Source organism: Sparassis crispa (genome assembly GCF_003851025.1).
Source record: "Sparassis crispa DNA, contig_000002F, whole genome shotgun sequence".
NCBI lineage: Eukaryota > Fungi > Basidiomycota > Agaricomycetes > Polyporales > Sparassidaceae > Sparassis > Sparassis crispa.
In genome coordinates this window covers 2230880-2253771 of record NW_020939749.1, presented here as the reverse complement: position 1 = coordinate 2253771, position 22892 = coordinate 2230880, and the positions used below count along the sequence as shown (strand labels likewise).

Sequence of the window (22892 nt, the reverse complement as noted above, 5' to 3'; positions counted from 1 at the left end):
GACAGTCATGCACAGCGAGCGCTGTGGAGAAGCAACGTAAGCCATCCAGCCGCAACACAAGAATAAATTTGAGCGGTAAAGAGAAGAGCGGGGCTTGGAAATGATCAGCATTGCAGAAGTAAGAAGTCATCAAGTGGCGTATATACGTAGCCATTAGACTGTTGAGCTTGATAATGTGATTTGGATTCATCATAGTGACCCAAGCTCTGCTCTCCTCTGTGTGGTGTAAACATTGGTATTAACGCTTACCTTCAACAACGAGACACGACTGCTTCTTTCTCGTGCTTTGAAATAAGTTGAGGAACAGAACTGCACGTAGCGCACCAGTTTCGGGGAACGAACAATACCGACAGTGATGGCAGCAAGTTGCACAGCCCTCACAAGATAGGTAGAATAACAGTACTCGCCAGTCAATCGCCAGTAGCAGGAGAAAGAGAACGGACTGAACGGTACTTATGTGAAAGAGCGACACGCAGGAAATTTTCTGCAAGGTTATTCCCACGGCATACCGACGCAAAATCATTATATCAATCGATAGGCCCCCGCGAAAAAAACCCACAATATATCAGAGTGCCAGTTCCACGATATCATGCAAAGCGCTGTGATTCCTCACAGACCTGAACATATCTTTCTACACCGAATTTAAGGTGCCCGAAGATGGGAAGTATAGAATTGTCGTTCGTTTGGCGACGCCACCATGTCAATGTATAAGATACAAACAAATTAAGGCAGAACATCTAACGTATGCAAAACGGAAAACGACAACTATTGGAAATACAGCTGTTGAACTTCCCCCTGCGAGAAGGGGAGATTGCAGGCTGGACACTTCCGTTGTCGAGTAGATATTCGTGAATCCACACACGACTTGCAGAATGCTGATGCACAATCATAGTAAGGAATCAGCGACTTAACAGGATATGCAAAGCAACGGAACCCACAATGCATGCATTTCGTGATGACAGTATTGCGCATGTTCATTTTGCAAGTAGAGCACTTCAGGATACTCTACGGGAGGGTATGGTATCAATCGATGCAACGACATTATAAGACAAGACGTACCATGCACTTGTCCACCTCGCTCTGAAGCTGCGCTTCTCGAGTGGTAGAGTTGGAGCTGACATTTTGCGACGTCGATTTAATTTTCGCAGCCTGTCGCTCGATGTCTCTCTTTGCCCGTACTACCTCGTCCTCCATGCACATCACCTCCGCACGGCGAAGGTCAAGACCCTTGGACTGCTCGCGCGACTCCTTGCGCATCTGATGCAGGACATCAATCACACTGGCACTGAGGCGTGACGAACTAGCGCACCTCCTCGATCCGTTTGCGTTCGCCTTCAGCGCGCATCCTCCACTCTGTGTTGCTCGTCTCCAACTTCTCAACACATGATTTCATTCCGTCTTTTACCTTTCGCCACAATGCCGTCTCCCTTTCTAAAGAGGTCTGACGAGATGGTATACGTGAGCCCCATGTTTAATGTCTAACAAAGACTCACTCACTACCCGAGCCACCAAATTCTTTTCAGAATCGGAGAGCTTCTCAATCACTTTGGTCTGCTTCTCTAAATTCCTCGACAAGTTCTTGCGCTCTCCCTCAAGAGCTTCTTTGTCGCGCATTGCAGAATAGAATTTATTCTCGGATTTGGCTCTCTGCGTTTCGCGTGAAGTGAGAGGCCTTGGAGGGAGAGATAAAAAATAGTGCAGACCTCAACGCCGCTCTTTGCGAGTCGCTCCTCCATATTGCTCAATTCGAACACCTTGCTCTTCACTTGAGTGTCCAGCGACTCCCATGCCGCAGAAAGTTTATCCAACTCGGCATACAACGCAACCTCAGCCTGTAATCCACATCGTTCAACGACAATATCTCGCGCAGTCAGTCTGGGAACGCACCTGTTCACGCTGCTTCTCTTGCAACCGTAATCGACGGTTCTCATCTTCTTTCCGCTGCAGTTCTTCCGTCAATTTTTGAGTATCAGGCGGGAGGGCGGAAGACCCGCTGCCATACACAGCCTGATATCTTTCCAACTGTATCTGCGCATTGACCAGTAGCTCCCGTGCCTCAGCTTCAGCCTTGATACGTTCAGCAACATCTGGATGTTCCGCCTGCATGGTGGATATACTGATCTCGAGGGCTTTCAATCGAGACTCTGCAGCCCTGTGATAACAACATATCAGTTAAGAGCACTCCGACCACCCGAGACGCTAAGCTTACGCGAGCTTGCTTTTGAGATCAGATACATATGTTACATTCTCCGCGTCGTCTGAGGAGAAAAACGACAACAAGTCTTCATCACATGCATCCGCGGCCAAACGAGTCTTGAGCCTAGTAACCTCGGATTCAAGGACCTTAATCCTTTCCTATTAATAGCGCATTAGTAACTTACGTTCGTAACAAGTTACTACTTACCGAACGTGACTCGGCGAGAGCCTTGAACTCTTGATGGGAGGCTACTTTGACGTGGTCCTTCTGCTTTCGCTCGTTCAATTCAGACAGCTGCTGATCTCGCTGCTCACGAAGGCGCAGGTTGTCGTTCTCCCGTTTGGTCAGAAGGTTCTTGAGATCTGATATTGCATGTTCGTGCTCCATAATATTCTCTTCAACAGTGGTTAGATGGGTTCTCTCGAGTTGCTCGAGTTGTTCCCTGAGTTGAGTCGCCTCAGTCTGCTTCTCGTTGGCGATGTACTCCAACCTAGACGCTCGTTCCCACAAGACCTTATAGTAAGGAGATTCAGCAACAAAGTCTTCAGCCGGTGCTTTTAGCTGGAAGGTCTCTTCAGCGAGGGAAACACGAAGTCCGATGACACTCACCTGAAACTTCAATGACCGAACATCCTCGTGAAGTTCCTGATTTTCCTGCTCAAGCTCGGAGATCCTCTTATCCCGCACCCTTATTATCTCCAGTGACTCCGCTGCATCTGCCAAACTCGCACCATTGATTGGAGATTGCGAAGGCTGAACGCATATTAGAGGAGAACATCCAGAATCAGAAGTGGTCGAAACTCCCACCAACTGACCGAACCACTCACTGCTGGGGACGACGGTGTCTCCCGAGGTGATTCGTCCTTTGCCTCCTCCCGCACTGGCTGGGCCTGCTTCAATGCCAAGGTCTTGCTTTGCAGACGATCGATATGCTTCTCTGCCGCCACAAGCTCTTTCTGATACTTGTCCTTCTCAGATTCCATATCACGAAGTTTCGTCCGCGTCAACGAAAGTTCAGAACGAAGGGAGGAGCACTAATAAAGGCGAAAAGGTAAGAAGGTCCCTGCTGTTGCATAACAATTCCATTACCTCAGATTGTGCTTTCTGACAGTGCCTGTATGTCTCGTCCTTCAAGAACGTCGGGCGAGCTTGTCCGCTTAGGCGCATAAATGCAGCCACAAGCTCTGACGTTGCATTCATCTTCGTTCGTAGGGCGTTGATATATTCAGGATCAGGATCATCAGAGACACGAGCAGTCAGATCAAACAGCTCTGAAGCATTCTCCTAAGACGAGTCGAGATGCAATTGGCGACACGTCAGACGCACCTTCGGTCTCGACCTCTGTCGGCGGGAGATCCTCTGGCCGCGCCAGCAATCGTATCGTACCAATGATCTGATTCACGTGTGTTGATACACCACAACTGCTTGTGCACTTGAACTACGTACCTGTGTCCAACATGCTTCCAAGGCTGCCAAGCCAGTCTCGCAAGTACTTCTCCGCCGTTCCAATTCCTGCACTCGAGCCAGACTCCTTTCGTGCTCACGCGAATAGTACTTCATGCGCCTGTAGATTGCGTCTTTACGGAACATCTACGTCGATGCTATCAGTATCACACATCGCACAAACAGTATTTGAATACCTCAAGACTGTCACCATCTTTAGGCTCGTCAACTTCAGGCGCCACGCCATTGACCACACTGGGTGAGCCCTGGTCTACCGAAACAGCCCGTTTCTTAGGAACAGACTGCTCTGCATCCTCTGCGTGTGACCTCTTGCGGGATGCCATCTTGAAATGGAAAGGAGAACGTCCTAGACGGCGGGTGAGAAAGTGGACCAAGCGTCGACAAGGCAATTGAGGTGGTGATTTGGAACTCCGATATACTTAAATAAATAATGGACGCGATATGCACGTGCTCAGAGCTCATGCGCTCACCGATCGTGGCCTGGCGCGTCTCATACACCCCATGGACTCTTCCAATATCTCTGACTTTGATTTGCCCAACCAAGGCTCACGATTACTCTCAGAGTCGTCTTTTGTTCCTAGTATCAGCTCAGGCTCTTCTCGTACAGGCCCCGGAGGGGCTGATCTTTCTCTCTCCGAACTCTCGCTCCCCGATCGTCCAGGCCCATCTCACCGTCGACCATTCAGCCTACTTGCGCAACCCATTACTCACAACGAAGATGACCCAGATTACAGTCCCATTGCTGACGACAACGCAGACGCAGAAGGAGAATTAGATCAGACTATGACACAAGAAGACGTAGAGAAGCTGAAGAAGCTTGCCGCCAAAGCGCGGGAAGAAAAGTTGCAGCACGATTTGTTCATCTTGAAAAAGTTGAATGGAGCGTTTGAAGTCTACAAGGACGCGTTGAAGGAAACAAAGTCTAGTACAGAGGTAAGTATGTCTCCGTGCAGTCAAACTCAATTAGATTATCACTTTGTCAGTAGCGTGTCGCTAATCAGTTAGAGCATACAAATGCACTGTTGGACAAGTATGTCATGATATTGTCCAAGTCTGAGACGACTGCCAAATTGATCCTGGATGAACGTTGGAAAGGTGCTGAAGCGGTATGAAATGTCTTATTGTGATCTATGCTGTCACTGTATAACACACCGGGCCGCAGGACGAAGAGACCTTGGAACGCGAGCAGGCAGAGGCCGAAGAACGTGCGCGTCGCGAGGAAGAAGAGCGGGTCCTAGCTGCTCAAAGAGAGCGCGAGCGGCTGGAACGCGAAGAACAGGAGCGTAAAGAACGCATCGAAAGAGAGCGGTTGGAACGGGAGCGTGCGGAGGCTTCCAAATCCACCGGGAGGGGAGGAGTACGAGGTGTGAGAGGTACAAGAGCATCAATGAGAGGCACAAGGGGTGCAGCTCGTGCAGGTACGCTCCGAATCCAGCCGTAGTAATTGAACCCCCACTAATCTTCTCCACAGCACCTACTCGAGGGATGGGCATCGCCTCTAGCAGTACTTCAAGCGTCCCTATGTCCAGGCGGACGACATCATCGATGCGATCTACCGGCGTTACTCGCGGAGTGCCTCGGCGAGGTTGAGGCCCCACGAAATGCAGTTGGGTAATTGTATTTTGACCCTGCGGTGAAATGCAAGCCTCGTTGCAACATAAGTATGGCTAGCCCGTGGCTGGATGTGATGTTACGTCTCCTGCCGCTAAACAGCGGCAGGCTCACCGTGCATTGCACGTCCGCAAAGCGTTGTTGTGGAAGCATTGAGACTTGTAGAGTGCGTGGCGATAGTCACATATCGGAGGGGCATGGACAGTTTGGTTTTGAACAGCGAACCCAACCTCACTCTGGCAGCGAACTGATACTGAAGGCGCCATTCATGCGTGACACTCGGGCTATCAAAGAATCTAGTCGTCAAACAAGCGTTGCATTCATCGTGTGCTTGCGAGACCAATATTTCGCGATTAGATAGCTCAAGACATTGACTTACACTTCTGCGTACCAACACACACACACTTCTACATGCTCTACGAGAGCAACTCTAGTACCTGCCGGTAATTAAGCGTGAAATGGTTGTGAGTAGGGATTATGAATGCATGTGCAGCAAAATTGGTTAGTGCAGTAGATCAAGACCTGACAACTCGTCAGTGACCATACCAAGCTCACACCTAAAAGGGCAGCACGCAGGACAGACAGAATGACGCACATTTTGTATTGGATTTCTGTCACTGGTTCATTGTTCGTCTTATAACTGATCGTGATGTCGAGATCACGATTGTTTCGAACGTTTGGCGCACAGGACAGCCGTCCAGTTATTTTTTGCCCTTCTGATACGGTGAGCGTGTCTGGCGTGTAAAATACTGTCTGTCTGTAGATACATTATGACGGTTTCAGCATCTGATGTCGACAAGATGGGAATGGATGAGACTCACTTCCAGTGGGTATACTTGGCGTGTGGGCCGGTGGAGAACTTAACTTTTGTGTGGGTGCACTCGAACGAAATGTCGAACCAAGCAAGGAATGCGTGCACATCTGTGGGATACAATTGGTGGGTGATCGAGTTAAGATCAGCGAAGTGGGAGATGACGCACAATCGTTACGTGTAGAGACCAAGGAGAACGGTGCAGCGAAGGTTAAGTCTTCCTTCTTAGCCGTGAGCAAGTCGATATACTGTTCAAAACGAAGTGAACACAGATGTAAACTTTGAATACAGTATTTATACCTTGATCATGCACGGATCCGTGACAACAGCTTTCAGTTCAACTGTATCCACGAGAGGCTCACGCAGAGCGATATCCTTGATACACGAGTAGTTGAAACCATACACATTGTCCCAGACTATGAATAACCAGTATCATAGATACGTTCTGCTGACGTTGGATGAGCTGAAGCATAACTCACAATTAATCTTTTCCTCCTTGTACTCCGAATCCTCGATGGCAGCGAGATACAATGTCGCGGTATCGGGAAAAATCAGACCGCCAGGTTTGAGGTACTTATCGCGTGCAAGCAGTACTGTATCCAGCATGGACTCGTACAGCAGGAAGTAGCCCATCCACTCAGAGATGATGATGTCAAACTGCGTGATTGGCAGTGGCGCTTCCTCTAACTTCCCCTTGACTAATGTAATCTCTAAAGTGTCGTGTGAGTTGGAAGATGCCCAGTCTTAGCACTGGGGAGGATGACGCACTGTCTTTGAAGCCGTTCGCTTCGACGATTTTCACAGCTTGGTCAATGATGTTCGACATATCAATCTTTGCAGTCGCAAGGTCTTCAGTTATGTTGCCAAGCCGGACATTGGCAACTAGTGCATACCCCGACAACATGCTTAGCGCCAGCCTTCGCGGCGAACATGCTTAGGATGCCAGTTCCACAGCCTACATCGAGCACCGTCTTGTCCTTGAACAAGTGGGGATTGTTGATGATCGCGTTGCGGTACGAGCCGGTACGCACAGTGTCCTTCAGCATTTCTTCGTGAATGCCTGAAAGCCGAACGGACAAAAATTATCAGGCTGATATGTACATAAGAGATGGAGAAATGCTCACCAAAGTGAGCATACGAATCAGCATAGCTGTCGCGACACGAAAGTCAGCGGTATGCACCCGAGCACCCTGCACAGAATGCAACGATGCACACTGCACACAGGAAAATAGAGAGATCGCGAACGAACTAGTCTCGCGAGGTCATGGTTTCGCTCTGCACGTCCTCCTGCATCGGCTCTGGGGTTGAAGACGGACCTGCGCTCGCCATTGTTGGACTCGCGCACGGTAATCAGTAACAGAATAGACGGAGTCGCGACGAAGAAGCGCTAAAAGAAAAACGTTTGCACACGTGATTCGATCAGATACGATTTCTAAAAAGGGAGATATTTTCGGAGATAAGTTCATTAAGTGCGCTAGATAGAGATTAGATTAGATTCAAGGCGTCGAGGCACTTCCGCCGCCATGCGCAGTATGCCAAAGTCGAGCTGCGGCAAGGCTGCGGACGGCAGCGGAGCCTCCACAGCCTCACCTCCTGACATATATAGCGGACGCTCACCCGCCCTTTCACAAAATGATAGTTGACAACAACAGCAGCACGAACGTCGCGATGGTGGGTACCTTAGCTCTCGACTAACGAAATACTCAACGTGCTCAACAGAGTCGCCCACTGGCATCTGAAACTTCAGCACCCTCTGGCGAACCTCCATCTTATGATGCAGTGGTGAGGGATGTCTGTGCGTATCTAGTTCTTTCCCATCGGCCGTCTGTTCACATCTACGTATGCAGCGTCAGGTCCATATGTTCCTGTTGGGGCCAACAAAGGCCAGAATGTCAAAGTTTCCCCAGAACAGACATCCCAGCAACCCAATGCCTCTACTCCACAAGTTCCGTCCATGCCGACGGTATACAACTACGTCAATCCTATTACACAAGAGCATATCGTTTCCCTCCTGCCACCGGACCATCCGCAGATGATTTGTCTCCAGGAAGGCCGTCACATTCCTGATGGCCGTTTTGGTCTACTTGGTGAGCATGCAAGATCATACAGTTATAGCCAGCTCTCACGATCATTGTTACAGGCGTTCTTGCCGCCATTTTCTGGTTCCCCGCAGGTATTATCTGCTGCATGCTCGATAGGCATGTCCGCTGCAAGCGATGCGGGGTGGTCTTAAGCTCAGGGATCACACCTACATGGGACTGAGTGCGTCTTGAGTTTCTGTCTTGCATTCATAGTAGAGAGGGGTCTCGATTAATATAATGAACTTCTGTCTCTGTATTCAGTCGTGATTTATATCCTTGCATAAACTGCTGTACATGTGGTCCCTGGATGCAACGGCAGCCCGTTGGTCACCAACTGATTATGAGGTCTTGGTCTCTCGCCGTATCTCGGATGTGGACGACCCTTCCGCCGCTCCCACCGTGGAGGGTACTCGAGTTCTTGACGTTGCTTCTTGGCCCCAGCTGTCGTTCAACTGAGTAGGAATACTGGTTTTATTTCTCGAGTTCAACGCTCGGGATTCGGGTGAAATTTTCTCGGTGGATGAGGTAATGGTGCTTCATCCAAGTCCTTCGGATTTGGTCATTCTCTCTTCTGGCCACAAGCACCGCTTTGTTTTGTCTTTGTTTTGTCATAGTTCGTTGCGAGCCGGTGTCATAAACTCTCTCCAAGCATGGTACTGGGGGCCAGTGATCATCAATTTGGCGCGTACCATGTCCATACGGATCCAACTCCTCGTCCTTCGTGTTGTAACTATCCGAGCATCGATGGTAATAAATAAAAAGGAAGGTGCAGATCGGGTTATCATTTGGAGCTGTGACGGCGCAGTACTGACAAACGCACCCAAGACAGCACCCAAGTTGGACCCGACACAATGAGCCACTAGGCTCGATAGAAATCTTTCCAACCCTCTTCATCAGCGACCCTCTTTGCGCAGTCCACAAGATCAAGGTACGCCGTGGCCTTGTTCATCCCGCAGACTGTCAAAGTTACTAATAGGAGCTTCGTTCAATCTCGAGGTACTGACCTAATAACGTCCTCAACGCCAGAATACTCCGTATACTCCTCCGCCACAACGGCGTCTTCCTCGACCCTCTTGCTTGTTAGAATTATACTCGGGAGCAGCGTGATTACGCTGTATAGCCAGTTTCGTCGCCAGGACCTCGAGGGGGCATGGGACCGCTGTGTTCTATATTTCAATATCCACATGGATGCCAAATTTGATAGAACTGAAATGGACATCCGAAACGTCACCTGGCGAGGGAAGGGGTACCAAGAAGGATCTGAGAGCGCGCAGGATGAAAGCGGTGCAAACGACATGTAGGATTTGGGACAGAAGAAGTCCGGGAGTCAAGTACAAGATCCACGGCTTCCGTCGTTCTGTTGGTGTAAGTAGGAGAGAATAGACGGGGCGGAAGTATGGAAGTTTGTGTGGCGTCGTGATTGACCTTGTAAAATAATGTCAGGTATAGAACTACCGATCGCGACTCAGCAGGTTGGAACATACCGATATGTTTTGATGGTAGCCGGAAGAGAAACCAACATGCTGAACAATCCGTAGGCTAGGACGCCAAAGGGTCCAGCCGAGAGAGGGTTGACCCTGCTATGATAACTGGCACTCGTAGAGTTGAGAGCAATCACAGCGAACGCGGCGAGCACTGCGCTAGCCAGCAAAGTCGGCACTAAGTAGGTTTAAGTGACTCAATTCCAAATTCCTGCAGCGAGGCACATACTCATTCCCTTGTATAACCCACTCCAACCCTTCAATTGAAGATGAACACATGTCTCAGGATTAGACGTAAATTATGCTCACTTCGATGTTGCTTCGATGCGTTTCACTCTCCTCAGCATGCCGAAGAACGACGTTACCACAGGACCTGGGTGAGCTTCAACATTCCCTTCAGGATCAAGTTGATGTTCTTTCGGATTATAATTGCTGGTACGAAGATATACGAAGGAACGACTGTCTTCCGGAGTACTACAGGCTAGAAACGAGCCCAGTACGAAGATGTCAGTAACGTAGCATACAATCTCGTGTGTTCGTTCGATACTCACGCCCTAAGTCGTACGAGTGCACCCGTCAACGGGACAGCGATGATGAGGGGGATTGCTAGTATCGCCTAGTCTCCCAAAGACAGATGGCAGAGTGTCCTTCGTGCCTCAGGATATCCGTGTCTGACGTATCGTCCAAAGGCCGAGCGCGCTAGCACGCAGAGCAAGAATAACGCCTCGCGATGGAACACATGAGAGTTACAGCATCTTGCCCGAACTACATACGTAAATACTTGCTGCGCCCTTCAAGGCCTCAGGCCTCAGCGCTCACGGGCCGGGGAGCGTATCCAGACAGTCTGGAGGAAACGGCCTCTGAACCGTCACGCTTGCCAAACTGTCACTGAACACAGACGGACATCCTCAGGAGGCACGAAGGTTGAACTTAACACAGTATTTTAACCTGCCTTTGGGATACTTAGTACGTCAACTATCGTAGCCCGTCGGTGAGGCCGCTTACGGTGGTTATTCAACTTGATGTGCAAGCCACTGGGCAGCCTGGCCATGGTGCGTTTTGTGTCACTTTTTATCGTTCTGCGACTCGGTGCGAGTGGGTGCTCGTTCGTTAGGAGGCCGCGCGACTAGTGTCAGCTTCCCAGAGCAATCCCAGAGAGATACGTACATACAGTACATATCATATGGTGGACGAAGAGACATATTGCGATAATTGAAATTGTGTACAGATGTGGTGGGTATATAGGGTAAAAAGTGCCGAGTTACTGAAAAGCCAAAGAGATCGTGATCATACGCCAACGCCAGACTTCAAATTAGATGGAAGGCTCAGTGAGCCTGGAGCTCAGATCCGAAACTTGTCATCGCTAGACAGCCCAACCAAGCCATCTCCACAGCGGCACGACCGATGGGAGTGAGCTTCCACAGCTCCTCTATCTCCTGGGTAGGATCGATCGGAGAGGGGGCAGGCTCGTCACAAGGGACGCAGAGTCCGAGCTTCGCGAGGCCCTCTTGAATAAACTCCATACCAGTCTGGCGGCTGGAACATACCCCGATAACTATGTCATCGAGGTGCGCCTCCCTGATGTACGAAGGAGGGAGGAGTGACATGGCCTCCGACATGGGGCCTGTGACCGACAGGCCGTCAATTGGAAGTCGTACACCTGTGCCAAGAAGATCATGGTACGAAATGAGACGGGCACACACGCGGAACGAAGTGAGCAAGATAGATTTCGAGGAGTTCGTGGGGTTAGAGGAATCACCGCCCGAGCTAGTTTCCCCTCGGGACCTCTTCTTGTTGGGCTCCGGCTTCTTCTTATCCTTGCGCTCGTCGAAAGGCACGTAGTAGATGAGCAGGTACTGTCGCTCCTCCACAGGGATGGTATATACGGCGGCTGGGACCTCGTCTACAGAAGTTGACGTAGGGTCAGTCTCGCCTGCCCACAGAGGCAACAACATATGCAATGAATGCGCTGGGACATTCGCAAAAATATCCAACCCAGACCCAGTCTTTCGTCGTCTGCTGCTCTTACCCCGCGGGTTCCTGTTCGTCCTGAAGGAAGGTAACAAGCCGACATCCTTGAATGATTCATTCAAGTTTTGAATTACTCGTTCTCGTTCTTCTTGCTTGGATCTTGGAGCCATGGTGATCCAAGGAGGGGTGTAGTGGCCGTCTAACGACGCCGATGGTGGACCTGAAGTTGCTCTCAACGCGACTCTGGCATTTTGGCCAAGGAATCGCCGCCGCCAGCGCTCCAAACTACTGATTGAAGACGAATCGTGATCTGCCAAGCGTTGCTCGGCCCTGCCACGCAGATACTCTATGCCGGAAGAATCGAGAGTAGCGAATGCTTCTGCGTGAGATGTGCGGGGCAACATCAACTCGTCATCGTCATCGGCTGATGAGTGTTGATAGTACAGTCGAGAGGACGGAAACTCATGCAGCGGTAAAGGGTAATCAATCAGATCTCGGGTGGTCAACGTAGAATCCGACACCGACGATGAGGAGGAGTTCAAGGCACCTGACGCAGGAAGGTTCTCCACGATTGTCGGGGATATAGGAACCGAGGACGACGAAGGCTCATATACGCCATACGTTACAGATCTGGGTTCTTCGCTGGAAGTGGTGCCAGTGCTGCTGCTTTCAGTACTGGTCGTCTGGCTTGAAGTACCAGTACCAGAAGATGTCCCACTTGCCGATTTTTTGCCTTTGTCCTTGTTATCCTTCTGGTCCTTTGAACGACCGTGATCATGCAGCGGATGACTCTCGCTGGTCTCCTCTCTCTCCCTCTCAACATCATCGCCATCCCTCAACAGGCCATGGGAGTTCAGTTGACTCGTGGTACGAGTGCTCGTGTACTGCTCCTGCACTCTCTTGGTCGCGAGAAGAATGCTTCCGCTGTTATGAGATGTCGAACGCGTTCCCCGTTTCAGGAGACCGTATTTGCGGAAGATGGAGAATGCAAGCGCGCGGGAATGCTTGTGAATAACAGATGTAGGCCCGCCACGGGTGTTCCCTTTCGAGTCTTGATCTGTGATATGACGGACATTCATACGTTGCTGAGGCGGTTTCGAAGGATCATCCGCTGCAGAAGAAAACATACATAACTTGCAGATGTTTAGGATACTGCATGACCACTCACGTCTCATCATGAGTCTATCTACCCTGAAACGGCCCACGTGTGCTTGACGCCAGATCTCCTGTGTACCAGGCATCACACTGGTCGGTACACCAATTGCAAAGCCTGAAAACGACGGCGGGGACACAGATAAAGCAGGGCCATTGCCATCTGCATTCTCCTGTCTGAAACTCCAGTCATTACGCCGTGAACTATATAATGGATCCCATTTGCGGTCGACTGCACGAGTGAACGCATCTTCGCCACTGGCACTGGAGACGGTTATTGCGCTTGGCCGACGACCACTTGCATTTGGAAAACCCCATGGAGGAAACTCCAGCGTAAGGCCAGTTCGCCGCTGCTGATTCGCGCCATCCTCACGCGCCTGGATGTATGACGGTGCGCCAGAAGACCATGACTGTCGGATGCCAACATCATCCATGTGCGACGATCCAAGGATATAATTGATGTCAAGGCCATCGTACGCACTTGCAGTGCCGCCTGTACTGTAATCAGTAAGATCTTCTGGCTGTAAATTGGACTCCACATTGTTCGCTTCAAAACCACCGCTGGGACAGCCGGTGGTTGATGCCCTATACTCTGGAGTCGATAAACCTTCGTCTAAACTACGATTGAAATGACGGCCAGGCAACGTTACGACGGAGTCTTCCCTATCTCTTGCCGTAAACTCCGAAGCGGAGGTTCCAGGAATCTTCCAAGAAACACTCCCTCTCCGTGAGTGCGATGGAGATGTTACCCTAGCGGACGTGTATGCGCCATCTTCGAGCGTCAATTTTGATGCACGTATGCCAGGTACTAAATCATGGTCAAAGGTATCACAATCTTCTTCTACGACGATCATCCTATCGTCAGAATCGTCACCAGCGCCATCACCGAAATGGCGAGAATCACCGAAGATATGCTGAGAAACGGTATCTGAAACAAGGGAGGTACGAGAGCCGTAGTGGTGGGGAATGTCAAGTTCAACGTCAGTGTCAAAATCACCGTCCCCGTGATCGCCATCGCCGTAAGACGTCCCAGTGTGAACTGCGACATCATGGTTTCCGCGAATGACATCACGGTCATCTTCATGGATGTCGCCGGTCGATCGCCGGGGAGATGCCTTGGATGCGGGGGGAATTGCAGGTGAGCTTGACCTACCTGCGCGGTAAGTATTTACAGGAAGCGAAGGTCTTCTCGAGCCATCATTCATTGCACGCATCTTGGCGCGACTCTGCCGGATCGCCTCCTCATCGTCCTCATCGTCGGCACTATCACCGCTCTCGGCCACACCTCTGTCTTGCATCCGATATGTGCGATCGCGAAGACTGGTGTACGGGCTTGACTGTGAAGAACCTGAACTGGGTCCAGAAACTGACGGACGGGGAGTGCGGTCTCTACTGATACTCCCGGATGCAGAAGTCAGAGGGTTGACCATTTCAATCATGTCAGGCCTACTGGGGGGCGCAGCACCAAAAGTGAAGGAGGCCAGGTTGGAATACATATCGTCACCGGTCGAAACGGAAAACTCGGGATTCGAATAGTTGGCTCCAGAAACTGAGTGCACAGTTGATCGGGGATGCACCACAGACGTAGTCGGCTGCAGGTGGATCGTCGGGAGTGACGGACGCCTCGACGAATCAACAGAACCGGAAGGAGTGTGACTAGGTCTGCGGAGAAGGGTGCGCGATTGGATGAACGTAGTTGGGCGCGCGATGCCGTTGTTAGTCTGTGGGCTAAACGACAGACTAGCACCGCATTTCTCTGCGCACTATGTGAAACACATACTGGTTGGGAATAGACCTCCTCCTTGTGCCGTGCAAGGAAATCCTGGAGTCGTCACTAGAAGTACGGCGAGGAATAATAGGGCCGCCAATATTGTACCGTGCAGGGCCGGCGCGTTCTGATGCGGGATTCCGGACAGACGAGGATGAGGGCATCTGATCGTCAGAAAGTAGAGGATGAGTGATGCTGGCAGACTGAAGATCAATATGTGCGAGAGCTCTGCGGCTGCTGAGTAGGCTGTTGGAGATCGTTACAGAGGGCGTAGATGTTGGGATGATGGGAGGAATAGCTATGCGACGATATGATACGGAAGAGGCCGATTTTTCGGAAAAGTCGTCAGAAGGGAGAGGATCGCGTCGAAGGTGGAACATTGAGGGCGGAGATGCCTGCGAGTCGAACGAAGAGGGGCAGAGTCAAGAGAAAGAAAGATGTGGGGCATGGGCCGGGGTGAGGACGTTGGACGCGACGGCGCCAGCAACCAACACGTGGTCCCGCCTTGTACTCCTTTAGGCAACTCTTGTACTCTACGCATCGTCTCACGTAAGCCCTCCTCACCGTCTCCTCACTTCCATTCTCTGCAGTTTCAAGTTCAGGCGACAAGATGAGTTGGTCAGGGTATGTTTAATCGCTCCCTTCTTCCTCCTTCCATTGACCTCACCATGTACTTCCAGCTTCAAGAAGTCTATGAATCGCGCGGGGACATCGGTGCGTATTTCTTGACTTGAAACCCGACATTGCACGCGAGTTGTAACAACCTGTTGTTCTCCAGCTCCTCCAGAAGACAGGACAAATCGAACGCACTGTAGACAGGGACTTCGCTGACGAGGAAACCAAGTACAAGACGTGCGCCCCCTTCCGCTGTGTGCCGAACATCGTGTTTGACATCTTCGCACAGCTTTGAGAAGGAGTGTCAACAACTCCTGAAAGATAGCAAGGGATACCTAGATGCTATGCGAGGTGCGTCTGTGACATACCCGGAATAGTCGTACTGACCCATCACCTGAGACAGCGATGACCTCCGCTCAGAGTAGACTGGCGGAGACTATTGATGTCTTCTACGGTGCTGCGGATCATAATTCGGAGGGCGCCATGGCTGCGCATGCATACAAGCGTGCCGTGGACGATCTCGATACCGGTGTTGGAAGGGAACTGGTATGTGCTCGGCGGCGAAGTTGCTTTTAAATGATGTCACCGTTTTGTTTCAGGATGCACCTTATCGAACCACCGTGATGGAACCCCTTGGCAAAATGAATGCTTATTTCCCTGTTGTCAACGAACACATATCGAAACGCAACAAGAAGGTCACTACAATGTGTAAATTATGAAGGCGGTGCTAATCCTCTTGCCATATCAGCTGTTGGATTATGATTCTGCACGCAGTAAGATGAACAAGCTAATTGCCAAGCCGAGTGAAGACCCCACTAAACTCCCAAAGGTATTTACACCTCATATTATTTACCCATCTTTATGTCTCACGCTATCGCACATCTAGGCTCAACAGGAACATGACGATGCAAAGGAAGTCTTCGACATGCTTAATGAACAGTTGATTGCGGAACTGCCGCAATTGCTCGATCTGCGCATCCCCTTTTTCGATCCGAGTTTTGAAGCGATGATTCGAATGCAATGCAAGTTCGCCGAGGAGGGGTACGAGAAGCTCGGCGGCGTTCAGAGGTGCGAATAACGATTGTTTCCTGGACTGGCGAGCTCACCAAGATTCCAGGTATTTCGCGGATAATGTGCGAGATGATTACGCCGCTGGACAGTTAGACGCGCAAGTAGAGGGTGTCTTACAAGAGATGAAGGAGTTGACCATCTGCGGCGCGAGTTGAACAGCAGCCTAGTTGCAGTCTGTACACATGAACATTTGTATCGCTAAGCGTGTTTCACATTACTACTGGGATTTCAATCAACCCATACGGTGCGTACGGGCGAATCATGAAAGTGCAGAGCAGAAGGTGCGCTCAGACCGCTGCGTTTTGGAGATGTAATACGAGGGCGTGTGTGTATACTGCTGAGGAAAGGACGGACCGCTAGGACGTATTCTTGAAACACCAAACCTACATGCCATTGTCATGAAACTGTTACAGACCATAGTCGCTCGGAGAACACGGCATACATAGCGTTGCACGGAAGCAGCGGGCCCAAAAAAAGAGTAACGAACGCACCGCTCTCGCCTTCAAGACAGACGGGCTCCAAGATCGCTCGTCTTTCCGTTCTGTTTGCTATTGGTTGAGAGGCGATCCTGCAGAGTGGGACGTTGCTGCCTCCCCGAACCTTTCGATGCCGTACTGTTCCCTCGGCTCCGGTTGGTAGCGCCCCGTCCGCGTTGAGATGCGCGTAGAGGTGGCGAGTATGAAAGATGATCCGCCCAATCGTCATTGTCGTTCCGGGTGCTTCCTCCAGCCTGTCGACGCTCAGGTGCCTTCATGCGCCGTAGGAGAGATGATCGGCCTTGATCATGCAAGTACTCGGACTCGGCAACGGACGAGTGGTTCCCCGGACGATCCTGAACAGACGAAGATTGCGCGACAGAGTCACTAGCGGCAGGACCTGAGACGAGACGTCGTTCATCCTGTGATGCGTAGTAATCGTATGGCTGGCTGCCGTTAGCGTCGTACGCGCTCGGAAAGAACCAATTATCATTACGCGGCAGTAAGTCGGATGGATAATCCGGATAAGCAGGGTCTCCAACATAGACAGCATCCCGAGCAGAGTACGTTGTAGGTGATCTTAGTCTTGGGTCATACATGCGTGGAGGAAGTGGTGATGGAGACCGGGGCTCTACCGGACGCGTCTGAGCACCTGGTATTCGACGCGTTTCTTGTGCCATCTCTGCGGGCCTACGCCGGTGAAGCGGAGGCTGTTCGTTCGAAAGCCAAGGATCGTCGTTCTCTCGTCGCCTTTTCCGAGTAGGTCCAGGAGCCGGATTATGATTGCGAATCGTCGGGCCACGAGGATGGCGATCTTGGGGCGAAACGAAGTCGCCGCGATGACGTGGCTGTAAATCTCTGCCACGATCTGGGGAAGGTGACCAATGGTCACCCGCGGGTCGACCAAGGACTCCGTCTGTCTGCAAACTTCGGTCACCTTTCTCCGGTACTCGATCTTCTATTGGAGACATGCGCTCAGCTCTTGGAGTGTTGACCCAAGGGTCGTCGTGATAATAACTGGACCATCCACCGTCCATCATGTGAGAATGACCTGGAGAGGGTAGTTTGCCTGGCATGATGGATGACCCTCCATTTACCGCGAGAGCTCTGAGTTCAGAGGATGGAATTTGCGGCGCGGCACTTTGACAGGCAACACCATCTGCCTCTGGTACTTTCGAACCTGCGATAGAAGGGTTTCTGTCCGAGGGAGGGGCAGAGCCGGTGCCCGATGCCTGAAATGGATCACTGTGCGTTCCCTTTGCAGTCAGAAGGCGAGATGATACATTTGACTGGAGCTGAGAAGCCGATGACGTGGATGCACCATTTCTTGACGGGAGAGACGATATAGGCCTGGACTTAAGCTGGGAATGCAGATCCTCAGAGTCCAGCAACTCCTCATGATCCGAGGGAGGTTTGTGCGACAAAGCATCTGAGTTCGACACCCCGGTAGATCGAGGAATATCGGATGTCAACTGTTCAATTTTCACAGTGTGAACGCGTTGCGAGGTTTCTGCCGCGGACGAGGGTAGTACCTCGCCCTGGATTGCAGGATGCGGTAGTGCCACCCTTGAGCTGGTCGAATGGAGTCTCACGCCCTTTTGAGTAAGTAAAGACCTCCCTGGAACTCCAGAAGGATCGGCAAGTGCTGTGGGAGGGTTAGTCACTCGGACAGGCTGCTTCGCTCCCCGAGATCTCTGGGATTTCGTAGGTTCTGCCCCAAATGCGTCAATAGCAGGTCGAGCTGGCAGTGACGCCTGCATGGTAGGAAGGGAAGGAGGAGGCGGCGCTGCCGGTACGATACCACTTGACTGGTATGGAGGAGCCTTCGCGGAAGAAGCATTGGTGGGCGCGGTAGCAACATGCCGCTCCTTACCTGGTGGCGTTGAAATCGAAGTGGTCGAAGGCGGGAGAGGCGGAGGAGCTGACAACTGTGAATTGGCTTCGCTTTTCTCCTTCTCCAGTTTCGCCTTGAGCTGAGCAGCACGACTACGTGCGGCGTTGTCAGCCGCCGCCGCCTTCTTCTGTTCCATGACCTTCGCTTTCCGAAGTTCCTGCTGACGTAGTTTCTCTCGTTCTTCAGCCTCCTGTTCTTGTAAACGTTTCTCTTCTTGCGCCCGCACAAAAACGGCCTCCCGCTCCTTCGTCTTGCGTCTCCCGTCTTCTTCCGCCTTTAGCCTGCCCTCTTCTTCGCACCTGCGCTTGTTCGCCTCCTCTGATGCTCGCTGTTCCTCCAGTTTCCTCAATCTGTCTTGCTCTGCTGCCGCTTCTGCTTCGGCAGCCGCCGTTTCCTGTTGACGCTTTTCCTCCATCTGTCTTTCAGCTTCATTCCTACGCCGTTCATCCATGGCCTTCTGCAATTCGGCTTGATCCCTTTGTTCAAGCAACTTGGCAGCTTCTGCGGCAAGGGCCTCCGCCTTATGCTTCTCCGAGGATAGACGTTGATCCTGCTTCAAGCGCAACAGTTCCATCTTCTCCAGCGCTGACTCCGCAAGAGCAAACAGCTTGTTTGCCTGATCCAGCTCTCTCTGCACGGCCCGTTGCGTTTCGTCCTTTCTGAGAAGTAATTCCTTATACTCGTCTTGGTACTTTTCCTTCAGGTTGCGTATCTCGTCCCAATCAGCCTGTTCTTGCGTAAGGAGGGACAGAAAAGTGAATAAGTCAGGCGAGGGCGATGGACGGGATAAATGCGTATGCTCCTGAAGGACGGCGGTGGTGTCCCCCTTGCCAATGGGCACATAATCATTAGTTCGGGTATCGTCGTTCGTAGCAGGCACGGTGGGGGTCCTGGGAGAGCCTGCAAGAGTATGATCCGCACGAATAGATGTCATACTAATCTGCGACACCGTATTGTGTGGTGAAGGAACAAGGGAAGGTTGATGAGGAGGTTCTGTCGACGCGTTTTCGGGAAAGACAGGGACAAGTAAACTGTTCGAACTGTCTTCAGCGTTCAATATTATGTCGCCGGAATTGCTCAGAGCCTCGAGTAACGAGGGTCTGGTGCGCGGTGCTTCTTGCGCGCTGGGCAATTCGGAAGTCAAGGACGGTGGCGAAGGAGAAGAATACTGTGAATCCTCCTGCGCAGGTCCGAGTCGCTGCAGCAGCGCTGGGGGTTGGCCAATGATCGTGAACTTGAAACCAGACAAGGGGGAGGAATGTTCCGATTGTGCACCGTGTTGCGAGGAGCCAACGAGCATCGCACGATGAGACAAAAGACTTTCTCTAGAAATGCTGGCTACGACCTGGGTTGAGAGTGTTGTACATAAAGTTGCGATGTCGACTGGTCGCCAAAATCGAGATGTTTATGAAGTCTGACGGGTAAGTTTGCGTGGTCAGAAAAGACGATGCCTTTGCATACGTACGCGTATGTTAGATATCCGACCACACTGAATGTAATCGACCCTGTCGCGACGCTTCAGTAGCGTATGATACCTCCGTTCGTGCGCATACAACCTAGTCGAGAAAGGAAGACGGAGAGGAGTTCAGGAGCTTGCGCATACCGCCGTCATTCGCACTTTGCCGTGGATTGGCCGCGGACTCTGGATACGGTTCCGCCGATCGAATTCAAAACAACGGTTCTTGCACAGAATATTTAGGGCCCGTTCGGCATCGAAACATTTGCGTCACGCAAACGCTTTCGCAACGCAAACACCCAGAAGCCGGAAATTCCCGAAAGTTCTGGCCAACCCGAGGTTGTGACTGTCTGTGACTGATGGGTTGGGTTGTCCCCTGCCGCCGACATTCCCGCCTTGCCGCCCTCAACGACGGCGACGAGCATGAGCATCTGAGAGCGCCGTCGTGTGGCACCCATCAGTACATAGAATACAGCAGCACAATTGAAAAAGGAATGTTGTATGTATTCTACATATTCTATCATTGAATCAAGACATCTAAATCCACCTGCTCATCGGGGGCAATGACGAGCAAAGGCAGACGCATGACGAGCAGCGATTCCCGGTGCCGGTCAACACGGTTGCCCGGAAATGGGGTGTGACAGCGGCAAGATCGGCCCGTTATGTGCATCTGTTTGGACGGATGCGTGAAATGAACGCAAACGTTTGCGTGGCGCAAATGTTTGGATGCCGAACGGGCCCTTACACGCTACCCCTATTGTCTGTGATACGAGAAGTCTGAATACATAATTAAACGCAGTTTATCGTGCTATCATCCATCCTATCTGCTATACAGTACAGCACTATCCTCCCGGTGAGGTCGCAAACGGTCGCAATTACTATGCCTGACCGTTCAGTCGGCGCACCCTAATCGGCGCCTTGCTATACCTCCGTCCACTTTGCTCCGTTTGTTTAACTACCTCATAGGTATCCTACATAGTATATTTGTACCCTTTTCGAGCTTGAACGACGGTGAATGGATGAATATTGGTTGAGTCCATCCTTTTGGTATGCGTCACGCTCAAGTCACCCTCGACCTCCTGCCGTGATGGACTTTAGCAGGGCTCCTGCCTTTTGGGGTGTTGTACTATGGGTGACACATGTGTGACCGCCGATTAGGAGGGTGCGCCGACTGAACGGTCAGGCATAGTACGTCAAAGAAGGTGATGGACGCTACGGAGGTAGCCACCTACTTAAGGGAAGTGAGCAAGATCAGCGATCGGGAATTGTGCATGGCGGACGAGCGTGATCCCTGTAGGATGATTTGACATTTTGACTAGTAGACTAGATCATGCTACTTACCGAGTCTCTGCGTAGGACCAGCTGCGACGTAGCAGTTTTTCCTGGTTGATCGGTGTCCAGGCGTTACTACTGTCAATCGTCCAACCGTGCCATCGTAGCTCGACGCGACGAAGGGTGGACCCGTGTTTCGTAACCATAGCCTTCCCCATCTCTTCTGTTTTCCCTTCAAAATCGATGACACGACGCCTCCCGTCAGGTTGATTGTCCGCGGGCGGAGATGGGTCCGGCGAAACGGCAAGGCTGAAGGCACTTAGAGAATACGAACGAGACAGTGCATGGCCTAGTTCTGAGAGGATATCCTGCACAAAGTCAGATTGTGACTCTCGTCACCTGCATTTGCACGGCATACTCACACCAAGACTCTGCCACGTAACATCTTGAGGCCGGGGAAATTTCATCTGAATGCCCAGAATTGACACCGACGGAAATGTCTCCGTGAGGGTGAGAAACAACTGGGTGATTGTTTCCCTATTGTCGACGGTCAACTGCAATTGCAGCTGCTCCATTGAGGAAGTGGCGTATGTCATTCTGCTCGACAACAGGCGGTATTCTTCAAATGTCATCCAATCTTCGACACGAACGACACGAACGGGTCGTCCGGGTAATAGAATGCCGACGAGGCGACTGTCATTGGTGTTCAAAGCGGAAAGTCGGGGAAGGAAGTCCGTTGATGACAACAGAGACTCTGATAAGAGTGGTGCTGAATCAAGTGGCTTCATATCGATGTCGAGCGACAACAGCTCCGTTGTCTTCTTCAATATGGACAACAGTAGATCTTGCAAATCGCTACTGTGGAGGCTGACGGACTTGATAACCAGGTGGCGAACGGCCGTTGCACAGGACTGAGAGTTATCCAGAGTCTTCATAAGGCGAATAACAGGGCGAGGTTGGGACATGTCTGCACTCATCCCAAGATTGAGTTCGACCACAGTGTACAGGATATCCTGGCCAATGCGGCACCATGCCTTGTTGACGCGCATGGCCACCGTCAGCGGTCGGAGAGAGAACGGTTTCATGTGGAGGGAATTGAAAATGTGCCGCAATATGTCCGGATCCCCACGAAGAGCAGCCATTGAGTGAGGGAAATGGAGGGCAGTGGAGGTTGCAGAAATCGACTACCGCTGCGGCTTTTATAAATCTTCCCCGCTACACCGCGCTAGGAGTGACTCGGAAAAATACGCCCGGTGCGAAACACATTTACTCATGAGTTTTCGTGTCATGTCTAAGCAAAATGAGACAAATCAGGAGTAGCACGGCTCCAAGCCTGCGGTCATTCGTTCATGAGGACCACACAGAAGTTGAGAGCGCTACCGAGCACGTCAAACCGGTTCCACCACAGCATAAGGACGACTACATATCGAGTCCGTAATATGTCAGCTGCGCAGTGCAGGAGAAAAGTCGAACATACTTACGCAGAAGCAGAGACTGACCAGAGGCGGTCACAAAGGGAAATGTTCCGTCGGTTTTACCGCATGTGGCAGAGCGGCAGCGCTTTACTTCCAC

The 22892-nt window shown here is 51.4% G+C and overlaps 9 protein-coding genes across 9 annotated transcripts; 3 read left to right on the top strand and 6 right to left on the bottom strand.

The window, feature by feature from the left end:
* Window positions 1–765: 765 nt before the first annotated feature.
* On the bottom strand, window positions 766–3984 carry SCP_0307430 (E3 ubiquitin-protein ligase BRE1; the record flags this gene model as incomplete). The annotated part of the gene is made up of 15 exons (XM_027756132.1): window positions 766–875; window positions 939–1005; window positions 1060–1257; window positions 1310–1441; window positions 1498–1647; window positions 1704–1832; window positions 1888–2152; window positions 2210–2355; window positions 2405–2758; window positions 2807–2950; window positions 3025–3231; window positions 3287–3468; window positions 3524–3590; window positions 3644–3787; window positions 3838–3984. The coding sequence occupies 15 exons, from the start codon at window positions 3982–3984 to the stop codon at window positions 766–768; spliced, it is 2442 nt and encodes an 813-aa protein (XP_027611933.1).
* A 178-nt stretch (window positions 3985–4162) lies between these two features.
* Window positions 4163–5251, top strand: SCP_0307420 (hypothetical protein; the record flags this gene model as incomplete). The annotated part of the gene is made up of 4 exons (XM_027756131.1): window positions 4163–4594; window positions 4648–4767; window positions 4824–5079; window positions 5133–5251. The coding sequence occupies 4 exons, from the start codon at window positions 4163–4165 to the stop codon at window positions 5249–5251; spliced, it is 927 nt and encodes a 308-aa protein (XP_027611932.1).
* Window positions 5252–5702: 451 nt separating this feature from the next.
* SCP_0307410 (Protein arginine N-methyltransferase 1) lies at window positions 5703–7412 on the bottom strand (the record flags this gene model as incomplete). The annotated part of the gene is made up of 10 exons (XM_027756130.1): window positions 5703–5709; window positions 5868–6029; window positions 6094–6193; window positions 6253–6331; window positions 6384–6499; window positions 6563–6793; window positions 6852–6915; window positions 6977–7143; window positions 7208–7233; window positions 7333–7412. The coding sequence occupies 10 exons, from the start codon at window positions 7410–7412 to the stop codon at window positions 5703–5705; spliced, it is 1032 nt and encodes a 343-aa protein (XP_027611931.1).
* Window positions 7413–7715: 303 nt separating this feature from the next.
* SCP_0307400 (predicted protein) lies at window positions 7716–8345 on the top strand (the record flags this gene model as incomplete). Its single annotated transcript, XM_027756129.1, has 4 exons — window positions 7716–7754; window positions 7803–7878; window positions 7931–8170; window positions 8224–8345. 4 exons carry the CDS (start codon window positions 7716–7718, stop codon window positions 8343–8345), a joined length of 477 nt encoding a protein of 158 aa, XP_027611930.1.
* A 985-nt stretch (window positions 8346–9330) lies between these two features.
* On the bottom strand, window positions 9331–9878 carry SCP_0307390 (hypothetical protein; the record flags this gene model as incomplete). The annotated part of the gene is made up of 3 exons (XM_027756128.1): window positions 9331–9589; window positions 9649–9823; window positions 9875–9878. 3 exons carry the CDS (start codon window positions 9876–9878, stop codon window positions 9331–9333), a joined length of 438 nt encoding a protein of 145 aa, XP_027611929.1.
* Window positions 9879–10970: 1092 nt separating this feature from the next.
* On the bottom strand, window positions 10971–14916 carry SCP_0307380 (hypothetical protein; the record flags this gene model as incomplete). The annotated part of the gene is made up of 3 exons (XM_027756127.1): window positions 10971–12727; window positions 12785–14496; window positions 14549–14916. The coding sequence occupies 3 exons, from the start codon at window positions 14914–14916 to the stop codon at window positions 10971–10973; spliced, it is 3837 nt and encodes a 1278-aa protein (XP_027611928.1).
* Window positions 14917–15146: 230 nt separating this feature from the next.
* SCP_0307370 (Protein hob3) lies at window positions 15147–16377 on the top strand (the record flags this gene model as incomplete). The annotated part of the gene is made up of 9 exons (XM_027756126.1): window positions 15147–15160; window positions 15217–15250; window positions 15315–15388; window positions 15441–15502; window positions 15555–15697; window positions 15751–15846; window positions 15900–15980; window positions 16038–16219; window positions 16269–16377. 9 exons carry the CDS (start codon window positions 15147–15149, stop codon window positions 16375–16377), a joined length of 795 nt encoding a protein of 264 aa, XP_027611927.1.
* A 347-nt stretch (window positions 16378–16724) lies between these two features.
* SCP_0307360 (hypothetical protein) lies at window positions 16725–19892 on the bottom strand (the record flags this gene model as incomplete). Its single annotated transcript, XM_027756125.1, has 1 exon — window positions 16725–19892. One exon carries the CDS (start codon window positions 19890–19892, stop codon window positions 16725–16727), a length of 3168 nt encoding a protein of 1055 aa, XP_027611926.1.
* Window positions 19893–21299: 1407 nt separating this feature from the next.
* On the bottom strand, window positions 21300–22462 carry SCP_0307350 (hypothetical protein; the record flags this gene model as incomplete). The annotated part of the gene is made up of 3 exons (XM_027756124.1): window positions 21300–21339; window positions 21390–21688; window positions 21743–22462. The coding sequence occupies 3 exons, from the start codon at window positions 22460–22462 to the stop codon at window positions 21300–21302; spliced, it is 1059 nt and encodes a 352-aa protein (XP_027611925.1).
* Window positions 22463–22892: the final 430 nt, after the last annotated feature.